At 48.1% G+C, this 19937-nt stretch overlaps 4 protein-coding genes across 4 annotated transcripts; 1 reads left to right on the plus strand and 3 right to left on the minus strand.

Moving 5' to 3' along the window:
• Positions 1 to 349: 349 nt before the first annotated feature.
• Positions 350 to 7548, minus strand: F9C07_2141898 (TBP associated factor). Its single transcript, XM_041289188.2, has 4 exons — positions 6887 to 7548; positions 6808 to 6825; positions 1374 to 6749; positions 350 to 1308 (listed from the first exon to the last, which is right to left on the minus strand). The coding sequence occupies exons 1-4, from the start codon at positions 6895 to 6897 to the stop codon at positions 1011 to 1013; spliced, it is 5703 nt and encodes a 1900-aa protein (XP_041140062.1). The 5' UTR covers positions 6898 to 7548; the 3' UTR covers positions 350 to 1010.
• A 995-nt stretch (positions 7549 to 8543) lies between these two features.
• On the minus strand, positions 8544 to 9094 carry F9C07_11113 (NADH-ubiquinone oxidoreductase kd subunit; the record flags this gene model as incomplete). The annotated part of the gene is made up of 3 exons (XM_041289187.1): positions 8544 to 8690; positions 8804 to 8940; positions 9067 to 9094. 3 exons carry the CDS (start codon positions 9092 to 9094, stop codon positions 8544 to 8546), a joined length of 312 nt encoding a protein of 103 aa, XP_041140061.1.
• Positions 9095 to 9206: 112 nt separating this feature from the next.
• F9C07_2280140 (Sec39 domain-containing protein) lies at positions 9207 to 12531 on the plus strand. Its single transcript, XM_041284490.2, has 3 exons — positions 9207 to 10841; positions 10892 to 11045; positions 11103 to 12531. The coding sequence occupies exons 1-3, from the start codon at positions 9308 to 9310 to the stop codon at positions 12187 to 12189; spliced, it is 2775 nt and encodes a 924-aa protein (XP_041140060.2). The 5' UTR covers positions 9207 to 9307; the 3' UTR covers positions 12190 to 12531.
• A 290-nt stretch (positions 12532 to 12821) lies between these two features.
• Positions 12822 to 15516, minus strand: F9C07_2280141 (putative MAP kinase). Its single transcript, XM_041289186.2, has 5 exons — positions 15277 to 15516; positions 14461 to 15225; positions 14078 to 14369; positions 13657 to 14026; positions 12822 to 13600 (listed from the first exon to the last, which is right to left on the minus strand). Exons 2-5 carry the CDS (start codon positions 15187 to 15189, stop codon positions 13471 to 13473), a joined length of 1521 nt encoding a protein of 506 aa, XP_041140059.1. The 5' UTR covers positions 15190 to 15225; positions 15277 to 15516; the 3' UTR covers positions 12822 to 13470.
• Positions 15517 to 19937: the final 4421 nt, after the last annotated feature.

The following is a 19937-nucleotide window of genomic DNA, read 5'->3' on the forward strand; positions in this document are numbered from 1 at the left end:
TGTATTTACTTGTTTTATCGGCTCTGATATTTCTCTCCTTTTGGGCCTGGTCTCTTTTCCCCTATCTACCTATCAGTGGGTCTTTGATTCTTGTCACACGCAGGCGTTCGGAGGCATCCGGTATGCAGGTTCTGGACGGCGTTTTGTGATCTTCTTTCTGTTTGTTTAGGTCTCCATAAGTCATGGTGATTGTTGGTTGATCGGTTTGATACTTTGTTGAAATAATGAACGTACCTACAAATGGTTTCGATGATTTTTGTTTCCTATTTTGTTTCATCTACATTATCAGTGTATAAGATCATTTCAATGAATCAATTACATCATACACTACAATAAACCAACATCTACTCAGTAATTACAATAGACACTACTTCATCATATCCTTCAAGTAGAGAAACATGTTTGTCCGTAACAGACCAAATACTGTATCAAGGTACCGGTAGTAAGATCGAATGATATGGACAATCGCCTGTCAATATGTACACAAGTGCAGTAGTAAAAGTACAGCAGGGAAAAGAAAAGAAAAAGGATAATAAAGTAACATAAAAAAACACCACGGAAGGGAATAAAATAAGAAAGATAATTCCCCTCCATGTCTATCCTTGATTTCGTCTTCGTAAGCACCGAGTCATTCGTTCAATCAATGATTCAATGAATCATTAAGATAAAGTAAGAAATTCGAAAACAAACAGATCGCCGCCTAACTCCTGGGATACAGTTCGTATGAAAACAGGGGGGTAAAGAGGAGAGAATCTGAGTGATGGATGTACAACACTAACGCCCACCCGGGTTCAATCAGTCGTCTAGTAATAAGATAGGATTCAGAAGGTGAAAAGAAGAGGGGTGAAATGAGAAATAAGACAGAAAAGAAGAAAAAGCATGACTGAGGGATGTCTTTTGCAGTTGAGGTATCTTTTCTGTGAGGTTCGATAAGAACGAACTCGAGAATTCCAGTCCACACAACATGATTTGTTTGGGTAAATCGAGGTCTTGAGAAGATAAGTTATCTATCATCCTTTCATTGTCTGCAAGAAAGAGTCCAGGTTGTATTCTTCTTGGTATTGACGATCGTCCCAGAGCTCGCCGAGATCGTCGAGCCAGCCCTTCTTGCCCTTTTCTTTGACTTCGCCGTCGATGTCGACCATGTCGACTTCGTTGCCCGCGGCGTTGTCGCTGGGCTTCTCGGCATTTTCGGCTGTTTCTCCGAGGTTGAATAGGTCTAGGAGCTGGTCTGTGTCCATGGTGTTTAGCCCTGCATTTTGTTGGTTGACCACCGTCGATGCCACGTCGATCTTGAAGCGTTGGAGGCTGTGGTAGACAGGTTAGTATATGTCGTGGGTCTATTAAAAATTCAAAATGGAAAGCAAACTTACTTCAGAATCTTCTCCTCCAAAGTACCCCTGGTGATCAATCGGTACACATTGACGACCTTCTTCTGACCGATACGATGCGCACGGTCCATGGCCTGGATATCCTTCTGTGGGTTCCAGTCATGTTCGACGAAGATGACTGTGTCGGCACCTGTCAGGTTCAGACCGAGTCCACCAACACTAGTTGTCAGAAGCAAGGCATCGTAACTGGGATCTGTATTGAACCGGTTGACAATGTCCTGACGTTTGGTGGCTTCCACACTACCGTCTAGACGGAGATACTGAACCGAGGGTAGAAGCTTCTTAAGAACTTCGCTTTGCACGATGTCGAGCATTTCCTTCATCTGGCAGAAAATTAGGGCCCGGTGGGGACTCACGTAGCTTGCGCCAGTACCCAGGTCCCCTTCGCTTGGCGGGTCAACACCGATGCCACAGTCGAGGAGGAGGTCACGCAAAGCGCTTAGCTTAGGGGCATGTGCAACATCGCGGATGTAAGAATTCTTCGCATGAAGGTATTGCTGGACCTCGTCATACTGCTTATGCCCGTCTTTAACGACAAGCGCAGGAGAGTTGCAGAGGCGTCGCATGTACTGCAATGCTTGGAAGATGTGCTCTTTGTCGGACTTTTCTGAACTGCCCATCTTATTCGCCAACTGCTTCTGCTCCTTCTTTGTGAAGTCCTCGAAGAGTTTCTTCTGAAGTTCACTAGGATCACAATAGTAGTTCTGAATAATCTTTGGCGGTAGATCATTGAGAACTTCCTCCTTTAGACGACGGAGCAAGAATGGGAGCACCTGCTTGTGCAAGGCCTCAATCGCCAACGCACCAGCTTCTTGTTCCTTCGAGGACGATTTGCTGAAACGACTCGCTGCAATCGGCTTCGCGAAACGATCCAGGAAGACCTTTTCAGTACCGAGGAAGCCAGGCATCAGGAAGTCAAAGAGGGACCACAACTCCAACACGTTGTTTTGAATGGGGGTACCGGAAAGAATCAAGCGGTGATTGCTTGCGACACGCTTAACAGCCAGGGTCACCTTGGCCTTGGGATTTTTGATAAGATGTCCCTCGTCCAAGACGCAGTAGTTCCAGTTCAGTGGAGTTATAACATCGCTGTCATTTCGGCAAATGTCGTATGAGGTGATAACAATGTCAGCATCGCCAAGGGAACCTTTCAACCGCGCACGTTCTACTGGAGGTCCAACGTACGCAACACACTTAAGGAACGGGGCGTATTGCTTGATTTCTTGTTGCCAGTGTCCAGAGAGCGACGGGGGACAGACGATTAAGGACGGAAGCTTTCTAACCTCGGGCGCTTGGGTCCGCGCAAACTCTTCGGCTCGCAAATGATGATCACTGGCGACGATGCAAATAGTTTGAAGAGTCTTGCCGAGACCCATGTCATCACAAAGAATGCCATGCAAATTATAGCGGTTAAGGAAAGCAAGCCAGTTGACACCCTCTTGTTGATAAGGTCTAAGCTCCGCCTTAATTGCCACTGGTAAGGTGAACTCCTCCACCTTCCGGACATCCAACATTTGAGACATGAATTTCCTTTCCCTCTCTCGTCCTTTGAGCAATTCCTCGGAGAGACCAGGAGGATCCGGGATGCCAGCTTCTAGGGGAACAAGCTTGACTAGAGTTGCAAATGACGTTGTGGCTAGCAACCTGACATCGTTATCAGAATCGCTCATGCGGCCTAGGACGGGGACGACAAGGAAGATGACATAGGGCAGAATTCCATCTTCCATCACATGGATAAGATGGTAAATGCATTCTACAGCTCCCTGGCGGTGGTGCACATCCAGGCCATTGTTGATGGTAGGCAGTACTTTCTCGACTAGCATGGTCATGCCTTCCACCGTGATAACACTGCAGACAGTTGCGAAGCACTTGGCAGCCGCATACCGAATCACAGACAGTCTACATTGCAGTGCTTTGACAATCAGGGGCATGAGACTGACAACCCAAGGATGAAGACCAGGATGGAACTTGGGTAATAAGGCACGTAGTGTGGACAAACCATCCACGACTTCTTGACCAAGCTCATTGTCAGGGTTGTGAATATCCGCAGGAAGCTCATTGGCGAGGGCATCTGTAAGCGGCCGCTCAACCAGAGATGCCAGGTTGGGAACTTTCTCTAGAAGTGCTGGGCCGAACTTGACAGCCAGTTGCTCCAAGGCTTCTTTAGCACCGCGACGCATAATTCTGGCTTCCTTTGCTTCCCTTTCAAATTTCGCTGCATCCGGATGGTCACGGCGGTCTTCTTCTTTGCGGAGGGATAGAATCGATTTCTCCAGTCCGGCATTGTGGTGGAATTCCGGAGTCTCGGACGTATCGACACAGCAGTATTTCACCAAATTACCGATTACCTTATCGACAGGGCCTCGCTTGGTAGCGGTAGTATAGTACTCCACCAGAGTGACAACTGCAGTAGCAGAGCGTTGTTGGAGTTCTGCATTCTCTTCCTTCTTAATACTATCCATCATTCCCTTAATAATGTGACTCGGTTTCTTAGGGATGTTATGCATGGCAACTAGAGCACCCGCTGCGGCAGCGAGGATACGCAGGTCCCTTGCCTCACGGACGCTTCTAGCTTCATTAATTGCACTCTCTGCAGTTGCCCTTGTGTCATTCAGAACCTGAAGAGCTGTAATGCGCTGAGCGGGTGCCAGACCCTTCTTCAGGCGCTCGAAATCGGGTCCAACGACCTTTTCGGCGTCCGCCAGCGAGAAGGCGCTCGGGCCAGCCTCGGCTTCACCTTGAACAATAACAGCCAGCACGGGCAATCTCGAACCAGGAACATGAGCGTGGTCCCGGAAGGCATTTAGCAAAGAGTGGCATTGTGCACGTGCAACATGAAGATAGCATGCTATATCGCCGTACCATGATGGACGGTCCCCTTCGATAATTGGGCGCAACTGTTCACACAGTACAGAAGCATACGGGCTGTCAGACCCTTGGATCCTGGCATATTCCTCTATAATCATAGCAGTTGCAAGTTGGGAAGTGGATGCTGAGTGCTTCAGACCGTGCAGAATAGGCTGCCACAGGCTTGGAAGTCCGTTCTTATCCCAAAAAGAGAGCAGTTGACCAAGAGCCTTTGCAGCATGGATCTTAGACCGCAGCATGGTGTCCGCGCCTACCAAGTCAATATCACCTTGTAGCATATGGCCATCAACATTGTGAGCTGAAGGCGGGGGCACTTCTTTCTTCTCTGCTTTGCGACCCCTCTTCTTGGTCGCATCAGAGGTATTGTTGAAAGCACTTGGCGAGGACTTTGCTGGTGCCGCTGCGCTCATTGGGAACGGTACACCAGACGGCTTGATGAAGAGGGATGCATTCATCGGGATGGGGTAGCGAGGAACGCCGAAAGGAGCCATACTTAAGGTAATGAGAGGTTGGATGTGAGACAGCAGTTCGGCTTCGGATTTGAAGGACCCATGCTTGTCGAGAGCTTTGAGCAGTTCTGACCAGACTTGGAGAGACAACTTCAGAACAGTCTCGTTCCGCTCCACCAGCAAATTCTGGAAAATCAGACGGAGCGCCTTGCCATTGACCCATTCATTGGTGCCATCTCCTTCTAGCTGCAAGAATGTCATAAGAGCCCGAAGAACGGCCGAGCGCACGCTAGTGATTGTATGTCGCAGGAAAGGATAGAGGCGTGGAACAAGGTTGCCAAACGACGATTCGGGGTCCACAGCTGCATTCGCTTTCATAGCATCGAGAACTTCACGGAACGTGCAGAGCTTCGCTAGAAGGTCCATCACCGATCCAGTGCTGGCGCTGAGGTCATCTTGCAGATTAGAAAGGCATTCCCAAACGATGTTCATCAAGATGCCGAGCGTGTTCTGGCGAGAGGTCACGAATTCCTCTGCGATGGGAACAAGAGTTGCCGCACTCACTGCACGCACATCGTCGTCGTAATCGCCCAGGCCCTTCATGACTGCCTCCAGGACACCGTCCATGAGCTTTGCATCCTTGACGAGCAAGTCTTTTCGGACAGCCACCAAATACCTGAGACCGATCATACCGCCATGGCAAACTTCCCAAATAGGGCGTTCTAGTCCTAGGTCATTTTGCATGATGATCCGGTATAGGCATCTATAGACGGCAATGACGGAACGGGATGGGAGCTGAGACAGGAGAGCACCTAACGTTTGACCTACAGTCTCTCGAATAGGAGCCACAACGTTGTCAGAGATGTAGTCGCCGAAACGGTCGAGCATGAGGACGCAAATAAGGCGACAAGCAAGATCATCCAACCATTTACGATTCAAGGTGTCATTTTCAGATCTGCTCTTCCCTCGCAAGCGCCCGGCACCGGCACCTTGAACGCGAATGACCTCTCGGAGGGCCATTGCAGCTCCATGTCGAACTTCCCAATTTGGATCAAACAGATCGACCATGAGAAAATCACACATTGGTTCATAGGGCCATGCGATGCTGGGGCCTTCGTCGGAGGACTCAGGCTGAATCAGAGGTTTTTCTGGAGCGGCCTCTCCTTTGAACTCAGAGACGATTTTTGAGTCATCATCGCCAGATGGTCGTTCAAGAGAGAAGTAGTCTGACTTCGAATCGCCGTTCCGCTCTTCTCCGTTCTCTGCTTTTATAGGGTGCGGAGTCGTTACCGACGGTGTCGTGACGTCGGACGTCTTCCGCGCAGAGAGATCGACGACGCGCACTTTATTCGCACCCATCTTCGCACTCTGTTTGTTTTTTCGTTTCAGCTGATTCAGTTGCCGCTTGCTCAGTCCGGACTCCTCTCCGTTGGCAGGCTCACTTGGTGTTGTCACAGGAGCAGAAAGTTGGTGACTGTTCTCACGGGAAACAGCCGCATGAGACGGATCCTCCTTAATAGCCGGAGTCTTCAAAGCTAAGTCAGTGTCATCGATCAGGTCGTCCTCGATATACTCCCCTGCAAGGCCCAATCGAGAGTTCAATGTTTTCTTCTGATGCTGCAATCGAGATATTGGATCCATGGCGGCCAGGGAGTATTCATATTCTTTGCCGGCACTACCTAGTAGCCTTTTTCCGTACTTTAAGATCGACGTTAGATCTAGACTTTCTAACTGCAGGAGTTCATCCGAGGGAGATAATTGCGCCTCTTCAGATTTGATTTCCACCGCAAGATCGTCCTCATCGTCAGCCTTTTTGATCCCTAAGCCATCCTCTTCATTTGGATCAAAAATATCGGCATTTGTGACAATGAGTCCGATCGCCTTGGCGGCAGCTGTTCTGGTATCCCATGATTTCGACTTGAGATACGGCAAGATGCGCCCCAGTAAGTTGAATAGTTCATCTGGATGTTGCTTCTGGACATCTCCCAACTGTTGAGCGGCAGTGTTCCGAATGAGAGGCGTGCTGCCCGTCTCAAGCAAACTGTAAGCTTAGTTAGCATTGGCCAGCACGACAATGGTCCAAGTATAGTGAGACTCACGTGACCAGACGATCCAACCTGTCCCGAGATGGTTAGCGTGGGAAACTAAATATGACAGGGCTGGGCGGTTAAAACTTACCTGGAGGTCATGGCGGGCAATCACCTCTTCACAGAGAGGGTGGAGGGGAAGGGAAGGAAGGATGATTGAGGTGTATTAAATAAACGATCAATCGTGAGTGAATAAAAAAAAAAATGAAAAAAATAAAAACAAAAAGAGAAGGAAGATGCCAAGCCCAAAGAGTTCCGATGACGCCTCAGATATTATAGGTAATGGGGATCCTTCCAGGTATGCAGAAGGTCTTAGTCAGGTAGGTAAGGAATGTAAAGTATACCGAACCGTTACACCCACGTCACAGCCATTTGACGGATGGAACTAAAAGGGAAGACAGAGAGGGAAAAACAAATGTTGGACGATCGATCTGACAGAGTGGAGAATTAAGGTAAACCTGAAGAAAAACAAAAATAACAGAAACTAGACGAAGGGAGTTTCACACTATTAAGTCGATCATCTGTGAGGCCCAAAGGTATTAAGAAAATAAAGACCATAAAGAAACTTTTGAGCATAAAGGCAGAATGGGGAAAAAATAATAATAATAAATATTAATCCCAAAAGTGGAGAGGGGGGAGAGGGAGAACGGGCACGTCTGTTGTAGTAAAAAAGAGCCGATATTAAAGTATGGGCCGTCAAGCTCCCAGGAGGTAAAGTGGTAGGTATCAACAAGTCGTCCCGTCGTGCTTTCGTTTTCCCCCCTCGAGGTCACGCAGCCTGTTTATATCATTGGGGGCATCTTTGGCTGGGCGCGCCTACCCATGCTTGGGCCCTGTACTAACCCCGAACCGGCTTAGACGACCCACTTCCGTAAAGGTTTTCTGATGGTCACGTGACCCTCCCTGTGCCAACCTCACGATCGACGGCCGCGAAATTGCTGCCAATGTCCATCATCATGATGAGACTCGCGGCCGAAGTGATCCGTGGGTTTTAGCTGCAGGTACCACTATATCCTTAATCCTACGACCGGACGGTCTCAAGTTAATCCCAGATATCTACCACGGGAAATAATAGAGTATCCACCGAACTTTTCCTACGTACGGAGTAGTTCCTCCCATGAGTTCTACGTAAGCTGGTGGTCGATTTTCCCAAAACATGCCAAGAAATGCCAGATCGTCTCAACGTGAAGGAAGGGGATTCTTTGTCCACTCACACGTCGACCGAGAGACGGCCCTAATACAATTCCTTGTTCCGTGCGATAGCCTCCCACGCGGTGGTGACTCTTCAATGTCTGCCTCAGGCGATGACAAGTACACGTTGTTTGATTCTCCAATCAGACGGCATCTAATTTAGTTTATGTATATATTCTGCGGAGTACTTGGCACTTTGCCTGACATATTCACTTACACCCTCACCGTCGTAATGTTTCACCGCCACCTTTAAAATACGATACTAGCGTAGGTCTTTTTGTTGCTATCTTCATTTTGGCAAATCGAGCTTACATATCAAAACAAGCAGTAGCAGCAAAAGCGATCATCGTGTCGTCCCGCAACACCGGGTTGCAGTGATTCGCAGCATTACCAGCAGACATCACACACTGCAAGTATCGTCGAAACAGCGTGCATCAAGTAGACTTATCCATTTCTATACACTGAGGGACTCCAAGTAGGAAACAACAACACGACATTGGTGGTGGTAGTAAAAACAACGAAAACAGAACCGCACCCCTAGTGTGCACAATATCCCCTTAAGCCTTCGTCAGAAAAGCAGATGCCTCTTCTTCCTTCCCTAGCAGCCCCAAGCTGCGGATCTGCTCTGCCTTGGGCGCGTTCTCCCGGGGGTGTGCGGCTTCGGCCTTCCGGTAGGCGGCCTGCATCTTCATCGTTCGCAAAGCCTGGAGGTCCACAGATGTCAGAATATACCAGAACCGCGTACAAGATCAACAGGACATTCGACTGCGTCTTGAATTGACGGGCAAGGTGCCATTGTGCAAGGGCGAAACCCTACCTCTTTTCTGTGGTGCAGGCACTCGTAGTAATCCTCCAAAGCGGGCATACACTTCTTCTTGCCGGTCTCACCATCGCCGGCGTTGACGACGTAGCAGCCTAGGACTTCCTGCCAAAAGTTGTAGCAGCGGGAAGGACCTGTAGGAGAACGCAAGTATTAGCCGGGGAGGTCCATCGAAGAAACGTATCGCGACCGAGCACCACGAAGCCATAGCCAATTGTGATAGCAATTCCCCCCTCAAGCACTAGACAAAGGACACATACCGCCATTGAGACCGAAACCCGAAGCCATTGTGTGTTTGGTGGTAGATTAGAGGAGGGGAAACGAGTGGGCACAGCGTGTAGGAGCGGAGGTCAGGATGCGATGAGGTTCTTCCGGTCGATTCGCCGCTTTCCGCCCAAGTTGGTCCGAGCGTCAGCGTTTGACGTCTTTAGTATTGCTCCCGACCACATCACCCTCTTTATTTTCCCTCATTCCCCGGCGAGAGTGCCGCTGATTGACACCATGGCGAATCCTGGTCGGCTATCCGGTGCTCATGCGATTCTTCTAGCCACCCACCTCTGTGTTACTGGGAATGTTTCCCGTTTACCACAGCTACAAGCCCAATTTCCAGGCTACCTTCCTTTTGAACGGGTACTTCGCATCATCTTGACCTTCCTGCCGGAAAGCACAGCGCCCCAGTCTTACACGTCAGTACTTCAAGAGCTCTTAGATGGCCCTCCATCGCAAACAGACGACGACGATATCGATGTTTCCCCAGTCGACAAGTTCTCTGAATCTGCTGCCAAGAAACGTGTACGGACGCTTCGTTTACTACCACTCAAGTACCACGACGACGAAGATAGTCAAGACCCAACCGACCTATTAACTCAATTCCTCATACATCGGGCATACCGTATAGATTTGGAGACTGCCCTCCAACCTCTTATACTTGAACTTCTTTTACCGTTCTACCAGCGCCTACCGACTGTGCGCACATGGTTAATCTCTAGCTTGCTACCGCTACTCCGACTCAACTACGAATACTATCCCAGTCAGGATGAGACATTCTCTCTGGATGTTCTAGAGTCGATGGACAGCCACACCGCGATCAATGTACTTCTTTCGATGACGGGCGCTCAGAAGAACAGCATGGATTTAGTGAACAACTTACGCGGTCTACTTGGCCCGTGGATGTACGGGAGCAACCGCTCGAAAAGACGTAGACTCAACAAGGCTGCGGAGGCCAATTCCATTTCTCTTCCTCAACTTAACACCCAACAGCAAAGTAATAATATCTCTGGATGGCAATACGTCAACGAATGGCTGCTGGCGCGAAGCCTGGTAGATTATGAGAGCACTGTGAATGCCTTCCTTAATTGGGATGGTCCAGAGGATGCGGACCTTGGGGGCTTTGAGGAAGGAAACCAAAAATATGATCACGATGTGTCGAAGGACCTGAATCTCCGATATGGTCAATCAGGACTTGCCGTTATATATACAACATCCGATACAAGCAAGTCTTGTTTGGAGGGCTCAATCAAGGTTCTTACGCGAGTTGCCAAGTTGTTGAGTCTTGAGGATCAGTTGTTCACCTCGCCTAACAGCTCAGTACTTCCTTCAGTGACGTTTGATGCATCTCAGATCTCTTCGTCATCGAGAGTGTCCCTTCTGCAGAACGCTTTGTTGGCGGCATCGAACCCACTAACATGCCCATCCGCTTCCTCTATATCGTTCCTCAGCGCCATCCTCCTCTCCATCAAGACATTGGCCGAACTCGGACATTCTGTTACATGCAGAACAGCTGCCAACATCTGCCTTCATAGTAACCAGGATACGCAACTACATGAATTGCGAAACATTGTGTCTTCTATTGTAAGACAAACAAAATTAAGCCATGACTGGCGGGACGTTCGCGAGCAGATTCTCTGGCTGCAACATTGGGGCTCTGACAAAACGGAAGGGAATGAAAGTAATTCACCCTGTCATGGCCTTTTTTGGAGGATCTCACGAGATGTCGTGGAGGCAGAAATCTTGAAGGCATTGCTAGAGATCAAAGGTGAGCAAACACTATCCCAACTTTCATATTGTGGAGACTAATGAGTGTAGAATTCAACTTGGCTATTGATATCTATATAAATTCCAAAACTAGCCTTAGCTCAGCCCAAGTTGAAGAAGCCGTCAAAGAGGCCATCTTCACAACATATGACAACGCTAGCAATGGAAACAGAACTAGAGGAGGCATGAAGCAAGCATACGACATGTAAGTTGTGGTACAAATGAACATCAGATCGACCCAGGAGCTAACTATTATCCGTAGCTTGCAAGCCTTTCAACCACACTTCCCGGGATCTGTCTCCTTCAAAGAGATTCGTGCCCTCATATCAGCAACCCATGGTCTATCTTTCTACTCCCTCACTTTGCAACACGGTGTTCCTTTTCAACCCGTCAGTATCCGTGTGCATCCCGATCCCCTTTCCTTAATCGAGAAGGTACTTGATCAAAACTCAAAAGCCTACACGAGAGTGGATGATCTTCTCGCAATTGGAAGAAATTTGGTTGCGGCTGGTTTTTCTTCGCACCTTTCCGATAGCAACAACCTAGACCTTCCATCTACTTCCGAGGAGGATGCCGTTATCACAGCCGAGCGACGTATTATGTCGCTCGCAATTTCGTCGGCTCTCTCGTCCAACGATTTCGGCACCGCATATTCTTACATCCTCACGCGTCTCACTCCTCCATCTCTCTTATCCACATCATCACCCCTTACAAACCCGGCCGTAAGGGATGACATCTCCTGGCGTGCTGTCTACAACGCCGGCCGGTACCGTGACCCTGCGCTGTCCTCATCTTCCAACCTCCAAGCCCAAATAACCCAACTTTCCCAACGAATGGAACTTCTTTCTCTTGCCTTGATCCTCGTCCCCTCTCCCGACCCACTCCCTGAGATCCTTGGCGCCTGGCGACGGTGCGACGAGGAGATGAACGGCCTTCGCACACGAGAAGCCGAAGAGGAAGAACTATGGGACACCAAAGGAGACAACCTCTCATCTGTCCCTGGCGGCTTTGGACCAACAGACAGCGAACAGGACGCATATGAAACAAAGAAACAACATGCCAGACGTGCTCGAGCCCATAACGACCGTCTTAACGCCGAAGAAGCCCCCATGGGCCTTTTCGAAGTTGCCCGAGGCGCCGCGCTAGCCCTCCACAAGAACGCCTTCCCACTCAGCGGCGGTACCGCTGCCACCGACCAACAACCGAAGCCTTCATCTCACGCTCACGGACCCAGCGAGGACTCAGCAGAAGAGAGGGTGCGTAAGCGAGATGTGGTCAGTAATATGGTGACAGGCGGATTAGTCAGTGGTATCGGATGGGTGTTAGGTGCTCAACCGGTGAATCGCTAGACCGTACACACCCGGATTTTCATGATGAGTATGATGATGGTTTTTCTGGCGGATCTTTCAATAATGATTCCATTATGTGATATCCTGTACAAGCGGCTTTGCGCGGTGTTTCTAGCAATATTGTCTTAATTAGCAAAATACATATCATCCATATAATACAAACACAAATCCATTAAGAAATGGCGCTTGAAAAGTGACGCGGTTGGCATGTGGTTTGGAGCCATATATATTTTATACTGGAACTGCTTACATTCTATATGTTCCCGCCAAAGTGACGAACCAAAACAACTTAGGAGTAGATCTTACGTCAGACTTAGTCTTGGAAATGCAGGTGATCATGGCCTCTCTTTTTTTTTTTTTTTTTTTTTTTTTTCGGGGGTTATTATTGTATTATTCGTAATACGAGAGTTAGATATACGCACTAAGCCCCATTCTGACTCGATTGTTCTGTGGAAATTATTGACCCTCTGTTCATAACAGACCTTGATTTTGGTGTATTCTTGGCTAGAATATCTGAGGCAAAGGAAGTCCCGGTATAGTATATATATATATATATATATATATATTAGGTGTCTACTTGGTGTGGCGTGTGGAAGCTTTACTGACATGACTCCTGAAAAGGAAATAAACAGTTAAAAAAAAATGCTGATGATATTCTGCGCTACTTCCTGTATGCAGTGTGATCTGCCGATATACAGAGGATCTTTTCCATCTCACAGTTGCTATGCTCTTGGATGATAGAATCAAAACAAACCAATGACAAGCTTATACAATATGTATGTGCCGAAGAAGGGATGAGGCTCAGAGAAAATACGAGATGGTATGAAAATAAAGACGAAAACACCTAAATAACAAGTTCTCCCACTTGTGTCGCAAGCGAAGCAGCAATAAAACAAGGGATGAAACCGGGAAGCGTCAGCACCGCTGGCCGCTGACACTTTTTGTGCAAAGAAGACCTCGGCTGGCGACAAAAACCGAGATCGAGAGGGCGGATACAGCTGTCCGTGATGGATCAGCAACGATAAAGGAAAGACATGCATGATCAGATAAAAATCAATCCCAACTCCATGAGTCCAGTAACGATAGACGTTGCAATGCGGCAAATGAGCGTCGTCATAATCACAAATCGTATGCTTTTGACAACCTGGTCAACCAACGGCCAGCCACTGGTAAGCGTAAGAAGGGACCGTAAAGATGCGATATATTATGATGGAGAGTAGCAATTCGATGCATGGAGGGAGGGGTGTTGCAAAGGAATGAGTGGTGCTGCGGAGAGAAAGTCTAGTTGTCCCATCCCCACACCTGTCGCACGAAGTTCGCCATGTTGACTTTTTTGTTTTTCATGTCCAGCATCCACGGATGATCCAGCATCCGCCATGGAGTCGCTCTTCGTGGAGGCTCTTTCTCGAGACTAGGTAAAGTTAGGTCCGCCGCACAGCCAATGCTAACGCAAATGGGGTCACATACCAGCATTCTATAAAGTACTTGAAGCTATCAGACCAGCGAATACCATTACCCGGCTCATCCTTCAATTTAGGAATCGGTTGACGGACGATGTATGTAAGGAGGTCGATTAACCCAGCGCGGGGCTGCATTTCAGTTCCATCGGCCGGGAAAGGGAAGCGATGCTGGGCGACTTCAAGGAGCGTTACGCCTAGAGACCAGACGTCCGACGTAATCGTATAAGATTGACCAGTAATCCGTTCGGGTGCCATGTAGTAGGAAGTCCCAATGAACGTATTAGCATCGCCCTTGGTGCCGAACTCTCCACTAACGCCAAAATCACATAGCTTGACCTGTCCGTTGCGACACAAGAGAATATTAGACGGTTTGATGTCTGCATTCTGGTTAGTGCTTAAATTGATCATTGTGAGCAAACTGAACACACCTCGATGGATAATCTTTCTGCTGTGCAGATATGTTAAACCGTTCAATACCCCTTCTGCGACCTTACCCAGCACTTTCTCTCCTGTTCGACCCCCTAGCTTCTTCACTTCTTTGTAAATACTGTCTAGACTGCCCCCCTCGCAGAACTCCATCGCAATCGAAATCGTGCCGGTAGACTTGTCCATGAATGCACCGTAATATCGACAGATATGTTCCGAGGCACAGTCCTTGTTGAAGTTGAGTTCCCGAACAATCTGCTTCTTTACATCTGGGTTGGGGTCGGTTGTGATAATCTACAACAGCCGCACGATTAGTAACGAGGAGAAATAGAATATGAAGGTGGAACCCCTTCTGAAAGAGCAAGAAAAGGTATAATAAACCTACCTTCAACGCGAAGACGGTCTTTCCCTCCTTGAGCTTGCAACGAGTGACCGCACCTCCCGCTCCCTCACCCAAACTGCCTAACTCCACGATCTTCTTCTGTTCACTGGCCGCAAGCCAGCCTTCATCATCCAAATCGTCGACGTCTAGTGGCCTGCCCTTTTCTAAACTCAACTTGTCGAGATCTGGAATCAATCCGTTTACGCTGTTGTCCCGCTCCATCTGCACACCTCCTTCCCGATCGGAGTAAACCGAGCTAATAGCTGACGACGGATCCGGAGTGCTACCCTGTGGTTGACGAAGACCCATGGCGAACGACAAAGCCGAGTAATTTGACGATGAAGCCGATGCGGGGCCACTGGCCTTTCCATCCAAATAGTTGAAGCTACCTGACCGTGAGTGTCCGTTCGGTTCGTTCAACCCACTGGTGGCAAGAGGCGGGGGAGCTGGGCGACCGTTGACTTGTTGGATATTCTTACTGCTGCCCATTGGGGTCGCCAGTCGTAGTTGCGGGGGCGCCGGGCGGGTGGACGGGCGCTGGAGCTGTGGCACTTCGGGGGCTAAAGCGGGGGCTGGAACGGGCGCAGGAGCCGGTATACCATTACCGGTAACGGGACGAGCGTTGGGAGACGGGGGGATCCCCAAGGTGAGCTTTGGAGGTCGGGGACCATTGCTGTTGTTGCGATTACCCGGCACGGGCGGTTTGAGGAGGGGAACCGCGGGTGTTGACATGGCGAGATTGTCTTGCCTCTCCCCAGGCAAGAACAACTCGTTGGGGTCAGCCAAGGTAGCCAGATCGGCGGTATTTGATTTAGACACCTTGAAAAAAGAATGAAGGGTCACGGGATAGAGAGAGAGAAAGCAAGAGGAATATTGGTAGAATGAGAAGTGGACGCTCGGAAGAACGACGGCCGTGGGGCTGAACACGCGGCAAGGCGACTGTGATAAGAGGGGTTGGTTTCTTTTGATCGAGCGACAGAAGAGCGAGTGCGCGAGAGAAAAGAGGAGGGGAAATGTAAGCTTAAGCTCTTAAATAATGAGCATTGAGAAAAAGCAAACAAGCGAATGTTTGATAAGAGGGCGAGACAATAAAGGTCTCGAATCCCAGATGAAGAGAAGGTCGTTATGTAAGTAGTAGTACTTAGTTAAACGGGAGTACCGCAGTAGGAGTAAAGGGAGGAAAACAAGGGAAGAAAGGAAGAAAGAAAAGAAAAGACGAAGGGATGGAGGATGGATTGAAGATGATGACAGTCGGAAAGAGATTCAATTAATATGATTATGAGGAGAAGAGCGAGTGAGAGAGAAAAAGCCGGATTGGATTGGATTCAAATGGGGCCCGTTTTTGTCAAGTCAAGTTGTCAGTCCGTCAGTCAATCACAAAGTGGCTAAAAAAGGCACGTCGGCGGTTGGACTCAAAGATTGTAACTCTTGACCTTTGGGACCTTCATTCAGCTAATAATATTCCACGGTTCATCCCTCTCTGGGATTAGTGCCAATCATAAGGCTCCGCCAGTGGACACTCGGACAGACGATGTTGACTTGACTCGGTGGAACCAGTCGGTTTCAAAAGGCGCCTAAAGACTGTTCTTTATTTGATACTTGGGTCTTGGTGCTCGTCCTGCGGCATTGCGTTCCCTCAGATGCTATTATTATATGCTATCAACCTCGTTAGTTCAGGGACCGACTCCATTTTGAGCATAGAAGCAATTTTTAGGTCCCAGAGTTCTGTCCGTTGGTTTTGTATCAGAGATCCGTCTGTCGGTTCCCCTTCGTAAGTGTGATCTGGTTCCTGAACCCTCAGGCATCTTTAGGCATCCGTGAAAAGGTTCACAGAGAGAAAAAAAAAAAAAAGGGAAAAATAGAATTTTTTTTTTTTTGGCTTCGTACATACCACGGAACCACATTCAATATCTGATCCGAATTATTCAATCGATTAGAAAATATCAAAATAAAAAACCAATTTAAAAATCTCCTAAATTAACCAACAAAATCGATGCTATTCTTGCAGGAAGGAATCTGTAGGTTTCTATTTCCGGTCGGCAACTAACTAAATTAAGAACCAATTGTTCATTTTAGTTTCAGTTTCAAACAACTGCGATGGTCAATGTTTTACATCATCCCCCACTTTTCTGATGAAATGCTTGTTAACTTGAAAGCGTAACCGAGCTTGATCAGGAATTATTATGATTATCCATCATTATCATTATTATTAGCTCTCAGAACAAGTGACACATTATTCGGTACCCAGGAACCGTCCACCATAGCTTTATGCCTATAGTGATATTAGATATTAGTAGTCATGACCTGGTAACAGGACAAATAGCATGACTAACAACAGTCTTACTACGGAGTACGCCGCAGTACTTTTGAATCGAAGACACCTTACAGGAGAAATCGAACGCGTCAGCCAACGTAGACGCATAGGCCTCTGTGAGCCAAGAGCACGTGCTTCATGTCGGCAGATGATCGATTTAATGCAGACTACTGCACATACATCAATATCAAAGCTTCAGCCCTGTGACGGCGAGCTTGTTCAAGACCAGCTCAACTCCAAAACTATCCACTCAATCTGACATCATATAGCTACCATTAGCTCATGCCCGAGCTCCCGTACGCCACAATGATCGAGGGAGACGGGAAAAGCACAGGAGCACTGGTCAACATGGTAACGGGATTGATTCGTCGTGCATCTCGAGCCCGACCCACAACCATACTTAAAATAGCCCTCCCCCATAAGTGCACCGCCATACACGATGGAGAAGCATCTTAATAATAGAAGTGACGTTGAATTGGAAATCACTCATAGTATCCGTGCAGGCTCCGAGGGAAAACCAGGGCTCGGTGACGATTTAGAGGGGCTTATCGTAATCGTATTCTGGCCATGCCATCGGTCATAACATCCCCATTATCGTGGATTCTCATATGTTGCGTCGCTTGAGCAATTCACGCACTAACTCGATGCTTCTAGGCGGAATTTACTACGAGTATCGTCGTCTCTAATCTCTTACCCGAATCACTATACGTCTGTTGGAGTCAATTATCATCACACATCGTTAGATAGAAGACATCATGATTACGACAGGCACACACATGAAAAATGCGTACAGACTGGAGAGCAAAAGAACCCCTCTTGGTAGACGCGTGGCGATGGACGATCTTCAACAAGCAAACCCCACTGGATCAACCAGTTTCCTGCGATGATGAAAACAATGAGCGGGAAACGGTGACTCGGGCACCGACTTAGCACCGCTGTCTGTTCGTGCGTTTCTCTGTGCGCATTGTCTCGGGCACTGACTATGGGCGTTCCAATATGGTACATAGTATTTATTCAGATCTGCTCGTCATGTTCCACGTACCTTTCAGGTCGAAGGACGAGACTACTAGACATGAGACCCTCAACTTGAAAACCGGGGTAACGCCTTGGAAGCCATGGTTGTCCGAACTGTGTACGTCCGTCCACCGGGGTAGAAGGCGCATATCGAGAGTGCGGACTGCCGTGAATCATCGAGCCTTTCCCCTGTTGATCGGTGGAGCCCTGAACCCAATTAACAGCATTATATTATGCGAACGGCCGAACGCACCAATATGTTTTCTCCAAACCCATCCATAGAGTCTAATGCTGCGTAGTCTTTGAGGGTTGGGACTCTACTCGGCCACCTGGTCGCAACGGGATCATGCCAGATAATATCCAGATTTCGTTGAGGGATTAACCATCAATCAATCAATCATTTACCCGGTCCTATCTATCCCCGATCCTAAATCCAAGCAGGTCCCCCTGAAGTGTGGACACTCTCAGCGGAAAGATGAACACCCCTTTCTTTATCAATTATCCGGTAGACAAGAGTCCTAAAAAAAGAAGCTCACGAACTCTCTGGGTGACTTGTCCCCACAGAATATTCCGGAGAAGGTTCAGGGTGCGATAGATTTTTCAATAGTTTGATAACTCTACCAGACTTCATTCCTCATGGACAATGATGTCTCAGCGTCTTCAGGCCTGGAAGACTTTACATAGCTCATGTCTAGGTTTTGATGGCGCAACCACTCCGAATCTAGGTACCGAGGGCAGACCGAATGGTTTCTCGCGTGAGCACACAGGATCCTGGCTAACCACGACTAATGGAGTCGGCACTTTACAAAAACGTTTCTATTATTCGCTATGACTGACACTATACCACGCAAATATCGACTAGCCAGGCTAGACCCGACCAGGGTTGTAAATGAATACTACAATTGTACTCCGGAGTACAACGCTCTTCTTCCTTCCTTGGCAGTCTTAGCGTTTAATAAGCAATTAATGACACTGACCAGGGTCTAGTCGAGCCCTAGTCTTGTCGAGTCAAGCAAAATCAGCCAAGCTTCCTTCACGTAATTAGCAGGGCTGATTAGATACATCGGCTGCGTTTCTAGACCGACGACAGGGACAGGGATGAGTTGAAGAGCTTCTACTCGGAGAAACACGATCGTGTGGCGCGAACAATGGATGTCAGGCCCCTGTTCGGAGATTTTACAAGTGTGTTATTCATGAAAATGAGGATTACCAACAGAACCGGCCGTCAGCACTTTGTACTCCGTATGTACACGCAGTCACACGTCCGACTAGTACTATCATAAGGAAACCGAATGACGCAGAGCACCATTGGGTCCAAAGATACTAAAAAATTGATTTGAACCACAGTTCCGAGTCTTGTGACTTTGATGAATAATGGATACAGATCCCTTCCGTACTCTCTGGTTTTACAAAAGGAAGGAGAAAATTCTGTTGGACTCAAAAATCGATCAATTCTGTAGCAACTCTCCTCGCATTGAGAAAAATAATGGAGATAAAAATGGTAGCAGAGAGACAGGGGTTAGTGGGGCTGAATTGGGGATTCAAGCCATTGGCCCATGGGTGGAGCCCAAGAGCCACAGCGGGCTGTTGGCGACTTCAATGAGTGGAGCATGGCGTCAGGAACGGATCTGTGTTTATGACCCTGATTGGCTTGACCCGAAAACCTGAAACATCTATCGGGAGTTGCTCAACGTCCTTGTGGCTTGGCCGATGAAAAACACTTTCCCCTGAAATTGCCCCAGGATACATCGATGTATCACTCAATGATTGTTTGGGCGCAGGGCTAATTTCCGGACGGGGATTTTTTTTTTTTTTTGTTTCATGCCACTCGTAGTGGATGTTACAATGACAATTGTGAGTTACAGCAACATCAATTTTGGAATAGTATTTTATTATGCTCTGCTGCCTAGTACAATGCGTCTGGGATAAAAATACTCGGGGTTTATAGTGAAGAAAATAGTCTATGATGATCCTTTGCCATTCGTGATTATAACTGAATCAAGAAAGTGACCGACAGATCATCAGCGTGCGCTCAAGCAGTGTACGGAGTAAGCATTGACTGGGACCAGCTGTGGCAGCGAAGCTAACCAGGAAACTAGTAAATTAGTTCGCCGGTAGTCGTTCTTCGCGACGGTCACATCCGCCAACCATG

The sequence above is a fragment of the Aspergillus flavus genome, chromosome 1, assembly GCF_009017415.1.
Source record: "Aspergillus flavus chromosome 1, complete sequence".
In the NCBI taxonomy this organism is placed as follows: domain Eukaryota; kingdom Fungi; phylum Ascomycota; class Eurotiomycetes; order Eurotiales; family Aspergillaceae; genus Aspergillus; species Aspergillus flavus.

Coding starts and splice junctions, on each gene's coding strand:
- F9C07_2141898 (XM_041289188.2), bottom strand. Junction 1,309..1,373: donor TTGGAGGAGAAGATTCTGAA/GTAAGTTTGCTT, acceptor TGTCTACCACAG/CCTCCAACGCTTCAAGATCG.
- F9C07_2280140 (XM_041284490.2), top strand. CDS start 9,308: ATGGCGAATCCTGGTCGGCTATCCGGTGCTCATGCGATTCTTCTAGCC. Junction 10,842..10,891: donor GGCATTGCTAGAGATCAAAG/GTGAGCAAACAC, acceptor TAATGAGTGTAG/AATTCAACTTGGCTATTGAT. Junction 11,046..11,102: donor ATGAAGCAAGCATACGACAT/GTAAGTTGTGGT, acceptor TATTATCCGTAG/CTTGCAAGCCTTTCAACCAC.
- F9C07_2280141 (XM_041289186.2), bottom strand. CDS start 15,189: ATGTCAACACCCGCGGTTCCCCTCCTCAAACCGCCCGTGCCGGGTAAT. Junction 14,370..14,460: donor AGACCGTCTTCGCGTTGAAG/GTAGGTTTATTA, acceptor CGGCTGTTGTAG/ATTATCACAACCGACCCCAA. Junction 14,027..14,077: donor CAGAAAGATTATCCATCGAG/GTGTGTTCAGTT, acceptor ACCAGAATGCAG/ACATCAAACCGTCTAATATT.